The following is an 18,113-nucleotide window of genomic DNA, read 5'->3' as shown; positions in this document are numbered from 1 at the left end:
TACTGATAACCTCAGTGGCTATGGTTTCGTGTTCTCGTAGTAGACTCGAATTTTTGTTTATAAAAATGCTCTATTATATAAAAACAAAATCTATTGACTAAATTATATACATAATAGTTTATAGTATAGTATATGGATGTAGTTTTTGGATGGTGTTTTAATACTTATTGTAGGTGATGTTTGTGTCTGATTGACTTACCCAGTTGGCATTCATTTACACTAGTATAACGCATTGGGCTTTCGCTGTCATGTTACAACGGAGGATTAAAAAAAATACATAAACTTGAATTCCATAGTTCACATTTTATTTTATCATTTCAGAGTGTTCAATGTTCATTGGGTGGAACTTGGTCTGGAACTCCACCTGCTTGCAAATACGTCGATTGTGGCACTCCAGCTCATATAGATCATGGAACATTCAGATTGTTAAACGATACTACCACGCATGGTAGTGTGGCTCAGTACGTGTGCGATTTGGACTATTGGATCAGTGGATCAGATATATTGACATGCAACAGGGATGGAAAATGGTCTCATGACACTCCCTCTTGTGATTGTATGTATAATAGTCCATTTATTCTTAGTTAAATTAATATATAAAAATATACTCTTTCTGTCCCATAATAATAGTAGCAAGTGAATATTAAAATGGGAATTATTGGCGAATGTAGCTGTAAGTTATAGCGCAAAATTGCGAAGCTTTCAATCAAAATCGATGTGTCATGTCATCTGTCATTTTTTTTAGGTTAACCTAATTATTACGAATTATAACCATTTTTCTAATTTCATCCGCCGATCGAAATCAATTTTTTTCAGTATCCATGATTTTCATTGCTTTCACCAGCTGAATAACAACCCATTGTAAAAGTAATATTAGACATATTCCTCTTAGCAGAAGAGGCACCATAAGATCAGCAGCTCACGCCATTGGAGTTCCCAAATCTATATTATTCCGAATTTTTAAAAAAGGATAATCCATAAAACGAGTTACAAGCATCATCAAACCATTTCTAACAGAAAATAATAAGAAAGATCGCGTAGAATTTTATCTGTCAAAAGTACTTTCTGACGGAAAGTTTATGGACTTTAAGGATTATATTCACATTGATGAAAGGTGGTTCTACTTGACAAAATGCAAGCGATCTTATTAAGTGTTTTAGACGAAGAAATTCCACATGGAACGTGCAAAACTGAAAGGTTATGTTTATGGCAGCAGTAGCTCGCCCAAATGGGATCCACATAAAAAACACATTTTTGCTGGAAAAATTGCCATATGGCCATTCATTACGCAAACGCTAGCCCAACGCAACAGTAAGAACCCAACAAAAAGAGCACTTATTACAGAGCCCATAAAATCTAATTACTAGTACAACGATATAGAAAATGTTTTTTGAAAACATACTGCCAATAATTCGCAAAAAATGGCCAAGAGGATCAAGACATTGCCCCATGTTTATTCAACAGGATAACGCAAAATCACATCTAAAAGATGATCCGTTATTTATTACGATGGAAAATACAAATTAAATCCAGACTTTAATGTGTTAGACTTAAGTTTCTTTTAACTCAGTGCAGTCACAACAACATCAAGCCTTGCCCAATAATATTGATGAATTGATAGAAGCAGTAAACATAGCCTTTGATAATATTTCTCCCGAAATACTTGATAATACGCTTCTGTCACTTCAACAAATTATGCTAGAAACAATGAAGAACGATGGTTTCATTAATTTTAAGCTCACGCATATAGAGAAAGTAAAGCTTCGCAGCCAAGGGATCCTACCTAAAAGTTTAAAATACAGTAACGAAATTATTGAAAAATTCGAACAATCAAAATAAAAATTAGGAGTAATATTTTTACTATAATTTAGTTTTTTAATAATAAATGTTGCGTTCTATATTTTTTCTTTTGCAACTATTATTATGGGACAAATTAATTTCATCCACTGTTATTATGGAACAGAAGGAGTATATTTTATTCTTATTAATATTTCCAGTGATCACGTGTGAAGTACCCGAAGTACCTCAAGGTGGATACGTCATCGGAATCGATTTAAACATTCACTCTTCAATCACCTTCCATTGCGATCCAGGTTACAAGTTAGTTGGAGAAAGCTCATCTCAGTGCACCAGCAATGGAGTGTGGTCCGGCGAGTCGCCAACCTGCGAATGTAATAATAAACTACATTTAAATATAATTCCTAATACTGCAATATTTTCAATTTTGGAAATAATTATGAATAAGCTTCAAAATTAAAAATGTTTATATATTCAATGTTATTGATAATGATTATTTAATCTTGCTTAGGCAATGACATAAATTATAGAAGTTCACTATATTACATAAATTTTGAAAGGATAAGGTTAACCCTTAAACTATGGGAGCGACCATTTGGTTCTCAGTTGAAGAGCCGGGGACGAATTATATGGGTTTCAATTTTTTTCTTGCTCTGCTAATTAATTTTAATTAATTTTTGTCACAATATTCTAGATTTTGGAATATAATTTGAAAAACTTTAGAAAGGGTTAAGGTGCTGTGCATATAAATGATTTTTATATGGAATTCAAGTTTTAACATCAACAATTGTTTTATATATTGCCATTTGAAACAAATTTTTTTTTTATTATGTAACATACTCTTAGGGCTGATATTACACGCTGTAAGTTGCTGGCATGCCAGCTGGAAATTGACTGGCGGGTCACTGGCACGCGACGACTGGAATTCCAGTCCACTGGCGCCTTACCGTTTACACAGTGCCAGCAACTGAAAGAATTATTGTTGCGAAAAAGCACTACTCACATTGCGCCAGTATGGTAGTGTGTTGGAAGGGAGAGCTGGCGTGCCAGCAAAACAAAGATATTTGTTCTGCTGGCGCTGCCAGCTGCTGGCATATCAATGGCGCACTGGCTTCTCCAGCTAAAGGTGTTAAGCGTTTACACGGTGCTAGTCGCTGGCATCCAGTGACTGGCAACCTCAACTGTCGCGCCAAATGGCATCGTGTAAATCAGCCTTTATTCCGTGTTAATTGTTTGAGATTTAACTAAACGTAGTTTTATTAAGCACTGATGATGAAATATAATAATTTATGCTTATTTTTTAGATATTGATTGTGGAAAGATTACCCCGATGTTGTATGGTCAAGCTGAATATGTAAACGAGACCACTCATCTTGGAAGCATCATCAAGTACTTATGCTCTGATAGTTATCGTCTAGTCGGACCTAATATAAGGACATGTCGAGAAAATCGACAATGGAGTGATGGGTCTCCAAGATGTGAAGGTATATATTATTACTTACTCTCATGTTTGCGGTCATGTCATTAATGTTAGATAATTACGTCAAAAAAAAACTCCCTTCATAGCCAAAAGCATAGGTGTTCCACTGCAGATCCTAGAAATATGTATGATCTACCATAGAATGCCTGCGTTTTAAAAAGTCTAATTGGAAAGAAAGAAACCAGATATAAATTACTTCTTTTTAGAGATTCGCTGTCCAGAGCCTATAATTGCCGATCACAGCATATTATCAGTAACCGGTAACGACAGGATGTATGGTAGAACTCTGATCAGAACTGTAGAATCAAGCAACAGTGGAGCTACTACTTATAAAATCGGAGCTTTGGCTAAATATCGTTGTGAGAGAGGCTATAAGATTATCGGTGAAAGTCTATCATCCTGCGAAGATACTGGTTTATGGAGTGGCGTTACTCCTCATTGTGAATGTAAGTTTTTTCTGCGTTGCCGAAGCAATCTGAATAGAATTTATCGATAAAAAATACTTTTTAGATGTCGATTGTGGAAGTCCTGGTACAATACAACATGGGAAAGTTAAACTTGCAACTAATGCGACTTATTATGGCGCCGCTGTACTTTATGAGTGTGACAAAAATTGGGAGTTGGACGGAGTATCAAGGAGGTTATGTCAAGACGATGGCACTTGGAGTGCAGACGCACCTAATTGTGTCGGTGAGTCTTAAATATTATTTATCTCTCGTTCATTTGATCTAAATTTAAGTTATATTATTTATAAGCAATGAGAACGTTTTTGTTTATATTTTGCTATGGGAAAATTGTTGTTTACTATTTTCATTTAATGTTTATTCAGTTTAACAAGTGGCATACCTGATGTTTCTTATTAATTAAATGTAATCTAGCAGTTGAATAAAGTTTGGATTGAATTTAAATAGGTTAACCGCTAGATTGAAAAATTTCATTTAGTACACTGAAATCAGTAGTGATAAATTAAATCGTGATATTTAAACGAAAATTTAAAATAGGGTTCTGAAACATTTAATGTATTTTGTGAGTAAACGAATTTTTACACTTAACAGCTTTCAATATTTTTTGAATTTTCACATATTTTATTTCTTTTCAGAAATTACTTGTGGGGATCCTTCAAAGTTTGATCAACAATTCATTGGATTGAGTGTCTTGGTGTCGAGTAGGAGTGTTGGTGGAAGAGCCGTGTATCAATGTGATAAAGGGTTCTCAATGCATGGTAATGATACGAGGACATGTTCACCGAGAGGTACTTGGACAGGACTACAACCAAGCTGTCAACGTAATTATAATTATTTTTATTATAATTTAAAAGTTATTACAGTCGAACCATTTTTAAAAGTTTGCATATCCATGTTATTTTTCACGATAGTGGAAAATTAAAATCATTTATAACATAACAAATCTTTTGCCTTATTCCTTGAGTCATTATCTGTCTCTAGGTAGTAAAAAAATATTTTTAACAATTTACACAACATAACGATAAGTATATGTATGTATTATCACTTAAAAGGTTAATCGCCGTGTGAATTAGGTGGATTTCCATAGAAATATCACCTATTGCAGAAGTCTTACGGTACAACTTCAATGCACTTTCTTTGACTTTGATTCATAACCACCCTCAGTTAAAATGCTTAAAATTTATAGAGAAAAAAGTACAATTTGAAGATCTTTTGTATGATATTTATTAGTAAAAATCTTTCTGTTCACGCACCAATCTACCTAATTTTTGCGATCAATGAAAGAAATTTTTAAGATATGAGATTTCACAAAACTTAATTTATAATTTTACTGCAGCCGTTAACTGCAAGCATCCTGGAACTATTGAAAACGGCCGAGTAATAATTGCGAATGGATCGACACTGTACGGAAGTGGAATTGAATATCACTGCATTCCTCATTTTCAACGGATTGGACCATATCTTAGAAAATGTACTGACATTGGAGAGTGGTCTGGTGAAGAACCTACTTGTGAGTTGATATCGAATGAGACGCAAGATTCGAGTAATTTGGCATTGAGCATCGGTATCGGAAGTGGCATTGTTTTGTTCCTACTCATCATTTTGGGAATTATTTATTTGAGATTGTAAGTATAAATATATTATCAATCACTAATTAACTCCTGTGGTTGCCAATAGGGAAAATTAACAATGTTATTAATTTTGTAGGAGAAAAGCTATACCAGTGAAAAATACAGAGAATATAGAAGGCGCTGAACGGAAAGAGGACCAAAACGCAGCCGTGATGAGCTACGCATCTTTACACGATGGCTCCAACGGAATGCGCGGTCATCATCTGTATGACCACGTAAACGACAATGTGTACGATGCACCGTACGGTGATCACCTGACGGACAACCACACGTACAACCAAAGTCAAAGTGGAGATTCAGACACGACGTATGAGCCGGAGCCACAGTCTATGTACGGCCCCAACGCCGTCGTCACCATAAACGGCGTGGCAGTTCGTTGATCTAACAAAAGTCTGAATTTTTAATTTTAATCTAATCCAAAGTGACGGGACGCAAAGTTGTAAATTTCTATATTAATTGTGTAATTATTATATTGTACGGTAAAAAGTTGTGAGATATATAAAATAGGTTTAAATAATTAGTACAGACAAGTATTTTTGTGTAAATTGTTCATTTATGTATGTTTAATATGTTGAAATTAAAAATAGGAAACAATAGGCATTGTATTTATTTTGTACACTTAAAAGCTGCTTTGTGGATCAGTTTAAACTAAAACCTATGTGAGGTTTTTGATTCGTTATTTTCGACATTTTAGTTATTAGTAGGTTAGTATATATTATTCTTTTGATAATATGATGAGAAAATAGTCACTTAGAAATCAGCAAAGGGTAGCATGGTGAATTAACCATGCTATTGGGTAAGTCTTTCAAAATTCAAGAATGAAATTCAAAAGTGTAACTATACGTTTGCTAGAGTACGCTCAGGATAAGGATTCCGGTTTGTAGTTGTATGCGTGTAAATTGCGGCTCAAAACAATTTCGCTCAAAATATTATTTATTTTTTTATTTAAAAAAAATACGTGCTTATTTAACATACATTTATGATATTACAAAGAGTCCTTTATAAATTAGTAGACATTATACCTTATTTCCTTAGATTGGGTGGAAAGTGGTTTTCTTTTTCCGAGTTTAGACATTATTTTAAAAGTATTGAATGAACCATAATTAATTAACCTAATCGAAACACAATAATACAATAATTTTAATTTTCATAATAATGAATATCTTTCTTTTTATAACAAATTCAAGAAAATATAATCAAGAACGTTCTGTGTCACACTGCACTTCAAAAATAAATAACAGCGATGACGAATCAACAAATGTCCTTGAAAGAGAAAGTGAGACAACGAAGATTCTAAGTCAACAGGGTATACGCGCCTATATCTTTTCTCCCTCTCATATACCTGTATACAATACTTTCGCAAAATGGAATCCTTATCTCGAGCGTACTCTACACAAAAATATAAATAAATAATTTAGGCATCCAATATTTCAGATGGCCAAAGTTTGACTACGCCATGGAAAATTGTAAATGGTAACCATGCTGCGTAAAATGCAACGAGCAACATCTGACCTCTACATGCATGCATAGAAGACTATAAGTAACCCGCAAATTGCTGTAACTGTAGATAAGCTCATCCAGCGAACTTAAGCTTTTAAACTTATGTTAGTTATATCGGAGCCATGCTGAGTTCTGAAACGGAAGATGCCATTGCTAAGAAACAGCGCCGAAGCAAGAGGAAGAACGTCAGTTGTCCGAAAGAGAGAAAAGGGTAGTCTTTTTTGCCATAATTGACCACCAGGAAAGAGGCAAGAAAAGTTTCCATCTGGAGTTGTGAAGAAAACGGACAGCCCTGAGCTGAAAAGCTGGAGGAAAACACATTGAAGCCCTAAATGATATTGCCAAGGTAAAAATGTTTAAAAGTTCACTTATCAGGTAACTACAAATAAATTGCAATTAGAAAATAGTAAATCTTATTTAATGTATTAAACCAGTTTCTAATGGGATTGAGTGGTCTGAAGTTCTAGTGAGATTTTTCATAAGGTGGATGAAATGATGGAGATGATTATGACTAGTTATAATTTTAATTGAAACGCGTTTTAAAATATGTACGTGCAATGCAAGTCTTTTATTGTAATTGTGTGTTTTAAAGTAAAGATGTACCTTTTATCAATTTTTGTTCAAAGAATGATGATAAATATCATATTAAACAGTTAATTTCATAATAATTCGCTATTTCATATTTACCGGCTTCTTTGCATATATTTTCGCAAGTACTAAACTATTTGAGTCGTCGATGCGGGCAACAATAACGTTGTATGGCCTTCCACATGAGTCGACAGCGATAATAACTGAACTCCATATGATGTGTAGTCATCAGCTCAATCAAGTGTCGGGCTGCAGATTGTGTTATCTTATATTCATGACAAAGACTGTTGTAGCGTTATATTAAATTGACATGGTTTACAGAACAATTAAAACACACTACACATTATATTTAAACTTATTTATTTGAATATTTATTTAAAATACAATAATAGTTTACATTAATGTTTACATTAATTTCAAATAAAAAAAATATTAATTACAAACATGACTCCAAAGGGAACATCTTAAACAGTGGTTATTTTAATATTAAATTTCAAGTTTCCTTCTCCAGCAAAAATGTCAGAATATGACGAATCAAGTACTAAACAATTATTGCTGTTTAGTGTCTCACCCATAGCAATAGGTTTCGATTTCCATTCCAACCGATCTCCTGATTTAATGAGCTCTAGGTAATATTCGAAGTCTTTAGCTCTTTCTTTGTTGCCAATTATACGAACTGTGACGTACAAGTGCTTGTTGCGGCTGAATCTTTGACTTCTTCTTATAACGAGTATAAAATGCTCACCATAACACACCTGACCCAATACCCAGTCATTACGGAAGCTGTCGTTTAAATTGGTTGCTTCAAGCACTCCATTATTAGAACAGAGTGCAAAAGTAGTTACGTGACTGTTGAAGATGTGCCGAGCGACATTTTTCATGGTGCCTATCCACCTGCAGCCTAAATTCCAGTGAGGACATTCGAAAACGCGGAACTTGCAGGATTCCTGGTGGGCTTTCCTCTCGCGACGAGTGATATTGACTGTGCAGCCAATGCCTTCGTTAATGCAGGAATACTTAATCGTTTGTGCGTACTCCTCCATGATTATGTTGCGAACAATGCCGAATTGCGAGCGACATAGTGGGCAATTATCCATTCTGTTGTAACAGTGCTTGCAGATAAGATGTCCCAGATCGCATTGATAAATTGGCGGTAATATCTGCTCGAAGCAAACCGGACATCTTAAAAGTTCTATAAGCTCATTCATGATGATCAAAATCGGAAAGCATCGGCGATTATGAAAATATCATTAACTGAAAAAATGAAATCATTACACTTAAATGGCTATAGATTTATCGACAATAAAGGACTAGCTACCTGTGGCGTGGACGCGGCGACAGCGAGTGTAGAAGTTTTCGCAAGGTCAAGACAGAACAATTTTCGGCCATTTTATAAAAAATACAAATTATTATCACGTTGCTAATAAAAACAATATTAGACTTTAATATTTAAACTAAATTATAATAGTTAATTCCAAAAGGAAACTGACGATTGGCCCATTGACATAGCATATATTTTAATTACTTAATTAAATATTAATGAGAGTATAAAAAAGCAGTCTGAGGTGATCAATTAGAATTATAAAAAATAAGCAATTCCGATATCACAGACTCAAATTACAAAACATGATTAAAACATTGTCTTTGCCGTATGTAAAATTATTAAACGCAATCATTCCATTTAAATTCTAATATAAAACTGAGTTGTTTTTTTATAAATCGTTTATTTCAATATAATTAATATTATATTGTTAAATACAATGCAACCATTTTATGTTTACAATTTAATTTTTTCATCACTCTGCTCTGTACCTCAGCGGTGAACGGACGCATCCGCGCCTGCTCTCGCTGCCGTTCAAAGCTCCGACCCCCCACCCGCGACCATTTGCAACAACTACGACGCCAGAGACATTGCCGGCGCGATGAAGAAGACGCTTACGCGCAAGCGTGCGGTGGGTACGTTAAAAGCGTACCTATCGCCATCAGCAGAACAAGAATGGCAGATGCCAAAGAAAACTGCCCGACCCTCTACTGACGCCAACCTGTTGCCGACTTCAAGTCATAACAGGTATGACAAACTCCCCGAAGTTGCCGGGAGTAAACACGCAAGAGTGCCACCTGTCATCATGGAGGTGGTTGGCACACATCTCCAGACCATCGACCTCATCAAGTCGATGACCAAATCGGGTAATTTTACCCTCCGCTACACCGGAAGAGGCAATGTTTCCATTCAGTGTGCGACGCTCGAACTACGAGCGACCCTGATGGATGGTTTGAAGGGCCGCCGTGCCTTTCACACCTTCACTGCCGACGAAGACAAGACAGTTAAATCTGTCTTGAGGGGGCTTCCTGAGGTTCCCGTTGAAGAAATCGCTGCTGATTTGGAGCGGCAAGGATTAAGCGTCGTCAAAGTAACGGCGATGAACACCAAGGCAGAGACCTCCTCGCGGCTCTACCTGACGCAATTTTCCGCTGAGACGACGGTGACGTCCATAAGAAGCATCCGGTACGTTTGCTTCACTAAGGCCACGCTTGAAAAATACAAGCGTAATAAGTCGCACGCGACTCAATGTTTCAGATGCCAGCAGTATGGCCACGCTGCGAGGAACTGCCAACGAGACCCCAGATGCGTGAAATGCACAGGAAACCACGCCACTTCCGAATGCACTAAAAAAGACCGAGAGACGCCAGCAACTTGCACTGGATGCAGCGGAAGTCACCCGGCCAACTACAAGGACTGTCCTCGCAGGACAGAATATCTCCTGCAGATGAAGAAGAGGCAGCAAAAGCCACATACCGCCGTACTGACCGCACCCAAGCCAACGTTCGCTCTGGAACAGAGTCAGTTTCCTGCCCTTCGGCCAACGAAACCAGCAGTGAAAAAACCGACTATCTAGCGCTAGCAAAATTGAAATTGCTTTGATGATGGTCGAGTATCTCGATGACCTCTTCTAAAGAAGACATTCAACTCATGACGTGGAATTCCCGTGGGATCCGTAATAAAACCGGAGAGCTGGAGCTGTTAATCAGTGAGTACAAACTTGATATTGTCGTAGTCACCGAAACTTATCTAAAACCACATGTTAACGTATATTTACCTAACTTTGCCTGCATTCGGAGGGACCGACCTTCAAGGCCAGGCGGAGGGGTCGCGATATTTGTTAAAAAATCGATAAAACACGCACGTATAAACACTAACACTAATAATCTAGAAACCGTCGCGATTCAAATTATTCATAAAAATAAAATAATAATAATTGCTGCGGGGTATAATTCGCCTAGTGACGAACTGCTTCGGAGTGATCTAGATTCGATATTTTCTCTAGGAGACTCGGTCATTCTGACTGGGGACTTCAATGCCCGTCATATGCATTGGGGCTGTTCTGGGGCAAATCGATCTGGAGCGTCACTTTTTAACTACTTAAGCGACTCTGACACGATTGTTAACTTTCCAAATTCACCGTCGCATTACCCTTCCAATCACATGACGCCGTCAAGTCTGGATATTGCTTTGGTCAAGGGTAACTTAAATACGTCAGAAATGTATTGCGTTCAGGCATTGTCTTCTGACCATCTTCCAGTGTTATTCTCGCTGGAGGGTTCAGCGGTGGTAGTCTCTGAAACGCTTTTTGACTATTTAAAAGCTGACTGGAAAAAGTTTAAAGATATAGTCGAGTCTCGTTTGCAAGATGAGCGACAGAATTTTTCTCCGCATAACATTAAACAAATTGACGATGATATCAGTTATTTAACATCCGTTATCGAAGAAGCCAAAATATCATCAATACCGACGCGTAAAAATCATAATAATAAAAATCAACTTACTCCACAACTTATCGAAATAATAAAAATCAAAAATAAACTAAGAAAACAGTGGCAAAATAATAAATCTCCGCGACTTAAATCTGTAATAAACCGCGTAACTAGTTATATTCGCGATAAAATTCAGCAAATAAAAAACGAATCGTGGACGCGTAAACTAAAAAATCTATACCCGGCAGATAATTCCTTATGGAAAATAACTAAATCACTTAAATATAAACATTCGGAAATACCCCCATTAAAAAATAGAAACTCCATCGCATGCACGAACAAGGATAAGGCAGAAAATTTAGCCAGCGCTTTCTCCACATCTTATTCGCTTACTGTAAATTACTTAGATTCAAAAATAGACAACAAAGTCGCCCGTGCGATACGAAATATTAATTCATCTAGCGTAGATATTAGTTTAGTAAACAAAGTTGGTTTATCAGAAGTTAATAACATCATAAAAAATTTAAAGAATAGAAAAAGTCCCGGTATAGATAAATTAGATAACGTTACGATAAAACAACTTCCAAGAATTAGCATCAATTATCTAACAAATATTTTTAATGCCTGCTTATCTTTCGGGTACTTTCCCGCTATTTGGAAAACCGCAAAGATCCACCCAATTAGAAAGCCAGGAAAGGATAACACTATCGCAATTAATTATCGTCCAATAAGCTTATTACCGTCATTCAGTAAACTATTTGAAAAAATAATTTTATCACGTTTAAAGGGATCTTTGGGGAATAAAATTATCAATGAACAATTTGGCTTCCGCGAAAACCACTCTACGACTCATCAGCTCAATAGGTTAACAGAGCACATCTCTGCTAATTTTAACATGAAAAAATCAACGGGACTCTTATTGTTAGATGTGGAAAAAGCGTTTGATACTGTGTGGCATGATGGGTTGATTTACAAACTCCACAAATATAAAACCCCTAACTATCTGCTACACTTGTTACGCTCCTACCTTGATCGTCGAAGTTATGTTGTTTCAGTAAATAATGAACAATCGATACCGCGTAATATCCCAGCTGGTGTTCCTCAGGGGAGTTTACTTGGACCGTTCCTTTTCATTTTGTACACAAATGATATACCTATTTTAAAAAATACTTGTCTTTCAATGTATGCCGATGATACGGCGATAATGAGTAGCTCTTACGGTCTTAAGCCTATTTCAATAAAATTGCAAAAATCCTTAACTCTCTTAAGTAATTATTTCAAAAAGTGGAAAATAAAAATAAATCAGGACAAAACGGAGGCTATAATTTTTACAACTCGAAGACAACCTTTGCCCCCGACTATTATAAGCGAGCAGGGAAAGTGTATAGAATGGAAGGCGAGCGTTAAGTACCTCGGAATTCACCTGGACTCCAAGCTTAAATTTAATAAACATATAACCGAACTTAAATCTAAAGGGCTCGCAGCCATTGTGGCGTTAAAACCAATTTTTAATCGAAAAAGTGCGCTAAATACTAAAAATAAAATTCTATTATATAAGCAATTAATCAGACCGGCAATGACTTACGCCTGCCCAGTGTGGAGTAATACGTGTAATACTAACTTTTCTAAGCCACAAGTTGTTCAAAATAAAGCTATAAAAATAATTTATAATACACCTTTTTATACTAACCTCAAAAAACTTCATAATAAATATTTAATTCCAACTATTAAAGAACATGTTCACCACCATACTAATAATTATTATAAAAAAATACCGCGAAATCATACTAACCCGTTAATCTCAAGAATTGGTGATTACGACAAAAACAAACTCAAATTTAAATATAAACACAAAATGCCAAAGCACATCTTGCTCTGACGCATAAATTTTATCTATTAATTTAACAGCTCCAGGTCCACGAGTTTTATATTAAAAATATATATTTATAATTTTTTTTTTTTTTTTGTTAAAGGTGCTTATGTACTTTGACCTAAACTTAACGTATTTTATGTTCTTTTATTATTCTTATTTTTGTAATTCCTCTTAATTTAGCAAATCAATCGTAAATTGTGATAATGGTAATTAACCAGCAACCAATGAAATGTAAATATATATGTTTATAAAAATGTATTATTTAATTATGTAATAAACAAAAATTTAAAAAAAAATGTTTACAATTTTGTTAATGTTTTCTATGGCCAATTTTGGCCGTAATTTATACATCATCATAACTACCAACATTCCGAAAGGAATGATTCTGATTCCTATTGCTGGCTGTGAGGTTGTCGAATGTTTTAATCTTATCTTCTAATATCCTAACAAGATTCGTTAAATGATAGCTATAATATACGAGCTAGTTAGTTATGATAATATATTTTAGTGTAAATTAAGATACAAGCGCAGAAAATAGAAATAACCTAATTGCAACCATTAAAATTATTGTCTATTGAGTAATGTATAATAAAAAATAATTTATTTTTTCAGCTATTACTGCGACTATGTCATCTTTTGAAATTATCGATGAAGATGAAAGCCAATTTAACGATCCAATATTCAGAACATTCATCAAAGAACTTAGCTTACTTTGTACCAAACCTGAGTTGGTTGAAAACCTTCAAATACCTTGTATTATGACAATAAACTAATTTCTTAAATTATATTAACAAAAATCAAACAATGCATTATATGATTTATATATACATTTTTAGCTAAAGACCGTACAGTATACGACGAGAAGGAGAATCAAAACCTTAAACTGAACTTCAAATTTGATGACAATAGTAAGGAACAAGAAGCTCAAAACTTGAATACGACCCCAATGACTTCTATCCCAGAGAGTACAATTGACCCAATTTTATCAAGTAAATGTACACATCCCATAATTGCATTGTTATATAGAATATTTTTTATTTTCAGGTATTAAGGCGAAAATGTCATATTTCGAAAATACTAATGAAGATGAAAGCTTTAATTTTAATCATCCATTGTTTAAAACATTTATAGAAGAGTTTCACTTACTTTGTAACAATCCTGAGTTGAATGAAAAGCTTCATTTACTTTGTAACGATTGAATCCTATTATAAAATGTATTTAAATAAAAATTCAACAATGTATAATGTGATTCTTACATATATTTGCAGCTGAGGACAATGTTCAATGAGATGAAGGAAAATTATCTTGAATTGAATTTAAACTATGAAGACAAAAGTAAGAAACAAATTCAACCTGTGAATGCTACCTCGCTGACTATGCCTTCAGAAAATTTTCTATTGCACCTCGAAAGTGCAATCAACCTTACATTAACCAGTATGTTAAAAACATATTTTAAAATTACTTAAAAATATAAAATTTATTATATTTTCAGGTATCAGGTCAAAAATTATATCTTCCAACGAAGAAAAATATGTATATTTTAACCATTCATTATTCAAAACGTTTATTAAAGAGCTTTCTCTTCTTTGTAATTATCCTGAATATAATGAAAAGCTTTATTTACCTTGTAACAATATAATATATTTTAAAAATATACTGCTAAAAATCAATAACACATATACGATTATTATTTATATTTTCGGCTGAAGACAACATAATATTCAATGATTTAGAGAAAAAAAATAATACAAGTCAAGTTGATCTTAAACTAAATTTTAATGACGAAGAAGAAATTAATATACGAGAAGTTCCCGTGATTACGCCCTTAGCTAATTTTCAATTAAGCCCTGAATCTGCAATAAACTTAATTTTGACCAGTAAGTTAATAATTTTCCTGTGTTATGTAGTAATATATGTGGCATAGAGAATATTAGGGACACACTCAACAAATGCATGTTTAGAAACGATAATGTTATAAATATTTTAGAATATCAAGTACTAACACATAGGTATAATTAGCATCCATAAAGGTTGAATTAATAGGTAGTTGTAGTATGGAAATTTACGTATTTTATATTGATTTTTCCACTTATGCTCGTTTGAATTTTGGAAAATGTTTCATAATAATCTGTGTAAGTGTGAGATGAATATGGAAAATTGAGATATTCTGTAGTCAACTTATTCTATACATCTCGTATAATTTTATTTTTCTTAAGGTATTAGGGCGAAGATGTCATATTTCAAAAATATCGACCAAGAGGAAATCCTAAGGCTTAACCATATAATATTAAGAACGTTTATCGAAGAGTTTCACTTAATTTGCACGCTTAAGCTCAATGAAAAGCGTCGTTTACTTTGTAGCTACTGCTTTCATAAAATATATTGATATAAAAGAATCCAGCACATAATATGATTATTTTCATTTACAGTTGAAATGGGGAAAGAAAACATTCAATTGGAACATAACTTGTTAGTAAACTTGAGTGGTTCACCCTTCACAATCCTTTCTTAAATATAAAGCAAGTAGTATCTATAATTGCTGTAAACTGCTACTTTTTTAGAGAATAACCGTAAACAAAAAGTTTGATGATCATCTTAACGAATATCTACAGTACGATATCACTATTTAACAATGCTGGCTTGCGAAAGACTACATAAGAAAAATTGTATAATAACATGGATCCTGTCAATATTAAACTGGATCAGGATATTATAACGTACATCATCGATGGTGGATTTCTTCTGTGTCGCAAAGATGGTACTTTTTCCATTGTTCTTAATAAAAACGTAAACTATCTGCAAACACATTTCGGTTCCTATATTGTTGTTGTATTCGACGCTCAGACTACAGTAAAAACATAAAAGCAATAAAGGAGCAACTGAACAACAAAATACCACCATCATCGTTGAAGAAAATATTAATCAGATGGTCAAGCAAGAAATTTTCTGATAGAAAATTGGCAAAGGAAATTTGGAGACACGCATGTATTCGTCTAAAAGCTTCGACAAATATCCTCGTTCTAAAGAACATATCTTATTTTGACAAAACATCTCCAGTGTTTAAGAAAGCAAACCTGCAAATTATAAAAATGTTGGAGAAGTACCCCGATTTGTAAAAATCGGGGTACTTCTCGAACATTTTCGAACTTCTCGAATAAAAATGTAATACGCATTCTTTTAGCAATGTATAATGCTCCAAAATCAGAACATAGTATTGAAAATTTGAGGTACACACAATTCATCATATCAACAAGACTCAACAGATAAATTAGAAGCCTTATTTAACGCGTTGATGACAATAAGACCAACATCAAGAGCAATGGTAAGGGTTTTTTTATCAGCAGGAATAATAAAAACAAAACATTGCAGTAATATTAAATTCGAGACATTTAATGCATTCTTGTTTTTAAAAAATATGTTCTTAAAGTTAAAATAAATGTAAAATTAACATAAGCTTTTATAATCATTTATATGTGCACGAATTTGAATAATAGCTATTTTGGTACATTTGGTAAATACTCGAGAGTACTCGAGCTCTCGATTTTTTTATAATTTTAATATTCGATACTCGAGTAGTTGATGGTTCGAGTAATTGGAGACTCAACTTCTGATACCATTTACTAGGAGGTTGTTCAAACAATTACATCAGTACAACATGGATTAGGCCTACCCTGTCTAAATAAAAACGCACCTTGCATTTTAGCTCAAAGATGATGTTGACACGAATGTATTATTTTGTTATTTATTGCTTATAAATCATACTTATAATGTATTTTAAGTATTAAATTTAATTTTAGTCTCATAAACTTATTATTTGTAAATGAATAATATTTTTATTGTATAATTAAGTGTACTAGGCATTACACTTTACAAAGTTAATATAAACGAGTGCGCGCCTTTCGCTCTCCGCGGTATATTTCGTAAACAGTTAATCATATAAAGAAATGCAGTTTACCAAACTCGTAGAAAATTTTATTCTCTACAAGTTTTGTGAAACATCTAATGCCTTCCAACGTATAGGAAGCGAGATATTTTCAAAAAAACGATTTTTGTGACCTTTGATATCTTGACTAGCGAACACTTGATCTTATGAGATTTTTCAGCCCGTTTTAAAAACGGCAAAATAAAGGTCTGTGCAAAATTTTAGCTTTCTATCTTTTATTCCGAGGTTAAATCCTTATTTGACTGGACTATGTCATTCTTTGAGAATATTCAAAACTAACATCACTACTTTTATTGCAATATATTTTTGCAAATACATTTTAGACTAAATTCATAGAACAAAATAAGATGCCATTACTTAAAAAGAAATCAAATTACAAGCCAAAAGGTCATCCAGTATCTCGTGTGCCGCAGTAATTACATCAATTTAAAAGTTAACATCTAAGCATTCTATTAATATGATGTTACACCATGAAATAGACTGGCACTCGCGGTGGCGAGGGCGACGAAACGCAAAGCAGTGCAACTCAAAGATCTAAGAGCTAAGACTACAACAGTTAATACCATTGTTTCAATTCATAATTCCGACCTGGATATGGGGGATATTGCAGAAGATGAAATGGAAAAACTTGTGGAAATTCTTTTTGTGTAAGTTGTCCTGTTTCTCTTCCGGTGATTTAGGATTAACTCACTTGGGCGAGATTGAGATCAGCTTGCTAACGATACTCCGGTATACTATAGGCATTACCGTCTGTCTCATATGGAAAGACAAAGAGTTAGAGGTTTGTTGTACAGTGGAGTCATCAGAGAATCCCAGTCAGATTATGCGAGTCCCATCGTGTTGATTAACAGAAAGAACGGTACTTTTAGGTTGTGCGTAGATTATAGAGCGTTAAACGCTGCCACAGTGAAGGATATGTATCCATTGCCGTTGATTTCTGACCATTTAGATCGCTAAGGTGGGAAAATTTATTTCACAACGTTAGACATGGTGTAGGGGTATCGTCGCGTTCCAATGCATCTCGGTTCGATCCATAGAACAGCGTTTATCACTTCGGACGGACAATACGAGTATCTGCGGATCC

The 18,113-nt window shown here is 34.3% G+C and overlaps 3 protein-coding genes across 5 annotated transcripts in view; all 3 read left to right on the top strand.

Annotated features, from left to right (window-relative positions):
- Positions 1–5,966, top strand: part of fw (CUB and Sushi multiple domains furrowed) — a 63,207-nt gene extending 57,241 nt beyond the window's left edge. For all 3 annotated transcript variants that reach the window (XM_088187256.1, XM_088187258.1, XM_088187257.1), the window contains exons 11-18: positions 322–556; positions 1,998–2,171; positions 3,102–3,281; positions 3,484–3,723; positions 3,788–3,967; positions 4,377–4,562; positions 5,078–5,366; positions 5,449–5,966. In XM_088187256.1, the coding sequence (XP_088043382.1) occupies positions 322–556; positions 1,998–2,171; positions 3,102–3,281; positions 3,484–3,723; positions 3,788–3,967; positions 4,377–4,562; positions 5,078–5,366; positions 5,449–5,752 (1,788 nt within the window). In that variant the 3' untranslated portion in view covers positions 5,753–5,966. The remainder of the gene's footprint in view (positions 1–321; positions 557–1,997; positions 2,172–3,101; positions 3,282–3,483; positions 3,724–3,787; positions 3,968–4,376; positions 4,563–5,077; positions 5,367–5,448) is intronic.
- Positions 5,967–7,079: 1,113 nt separating this feature from the next.
- LOC148234677 (uncharacterized) lies at positions 7,080–14,761 on the top strand. The gene is made up of 6 exons (XM_088187259.1): positions 7,080–7,218; positions 13,699–13,839; positions 13,923–14,051; positions 14,131–14,274; positions 14,355–14,520; positions 14,579–14,761. Exons 2-5 carry the CDS (start codon positions 13,713–13,715, stop codon positions 14,372–14,374), a joined length of 420 nt encoding a protein of 139 aa, XP_088043385.1. The 5' UTR covers positions 7,080–7,218; positions 13,699–13,712; the 3' UTR covers positions 14,375–14,520; positions 14,579–14,761.
- On the top strand, positions 9,260–11,322 carry LOC148234678 (uncharacterized). Its single transcript, XM_088185707.1, has 2 exons — positions 9,260–9,966; positions 10,039–11,322. Exons 1-2 carry the CDS (start codon positions 9,383–9,385, stop codon positions 10,355–10,357), a joined length of 903 nt encoding a protein of 300 aa, XP_088041833.1. The 5' UTR covers positions 9,260–9,382; the 3' UTR covers positions 10,358–11,322.
- Positions 14,762–18,113: the final 3,352 nt, after the last annotated feature.

Source organism: Plectrocnemia conspersa, unplaced genomic scaffold (genome assembly GCF_051122295.1).
Source record: "Plectrocnemia conspersa isolate PC_06_02 unplaced genomic scaffold, ASM5112229v1 ptg000005l, whole genome shotgun sequence".
Taxonomy (NCBI): Eukaryota; Metazoa; Arthropoda; class Insecta; order Trichoptera; family Polycentropodidae; genus Plectrocnemia; species Plectrocnemia conspersa.
This window is presented reverse-complemented; position numbering and strand designations above follow the sequence as displayed.

Excerpts from the sequence above, each read along its gene's own strand:
- LOC148234677 (XM_088187259.1), top strand. The coding sequence starts at position 13,713 with ATGTCATCTTTTGAAATTATCGATGAAGATGAAAGCCAATTTAACGAT. Across the intron at positions 14,052-14,130 it reads AATGACTTCTATCCCAGAGA|GTATTAAGGCGAAAATGTCA; the intron begins GTACAATTGACC and ends TTTTATTTTCAG. Across the intron at positions 14,275-14,354 it reads TGAAAAGCTTCATTTACTTT|CTGAGGACAATGTTCAATGA; the intron begins GTAACGATTGAA and ends ATATATTTGCAG.
- LOC148234678 (XM_088185707.1), top strand. The coding sequence starts at position 9,383 with ATGAAGAAGACGCTTACGCGCAAGCGTGCGGTGGGTACGTTAAAAGCG. Across the intron at positions 9,967-10,038 it reads ACGTCCATAAGAAGCATCCG|ATGCCAGCAGTATGGCCACG; the intron begins GTACGTTTGCTT and ends TCAATGTTTCAG.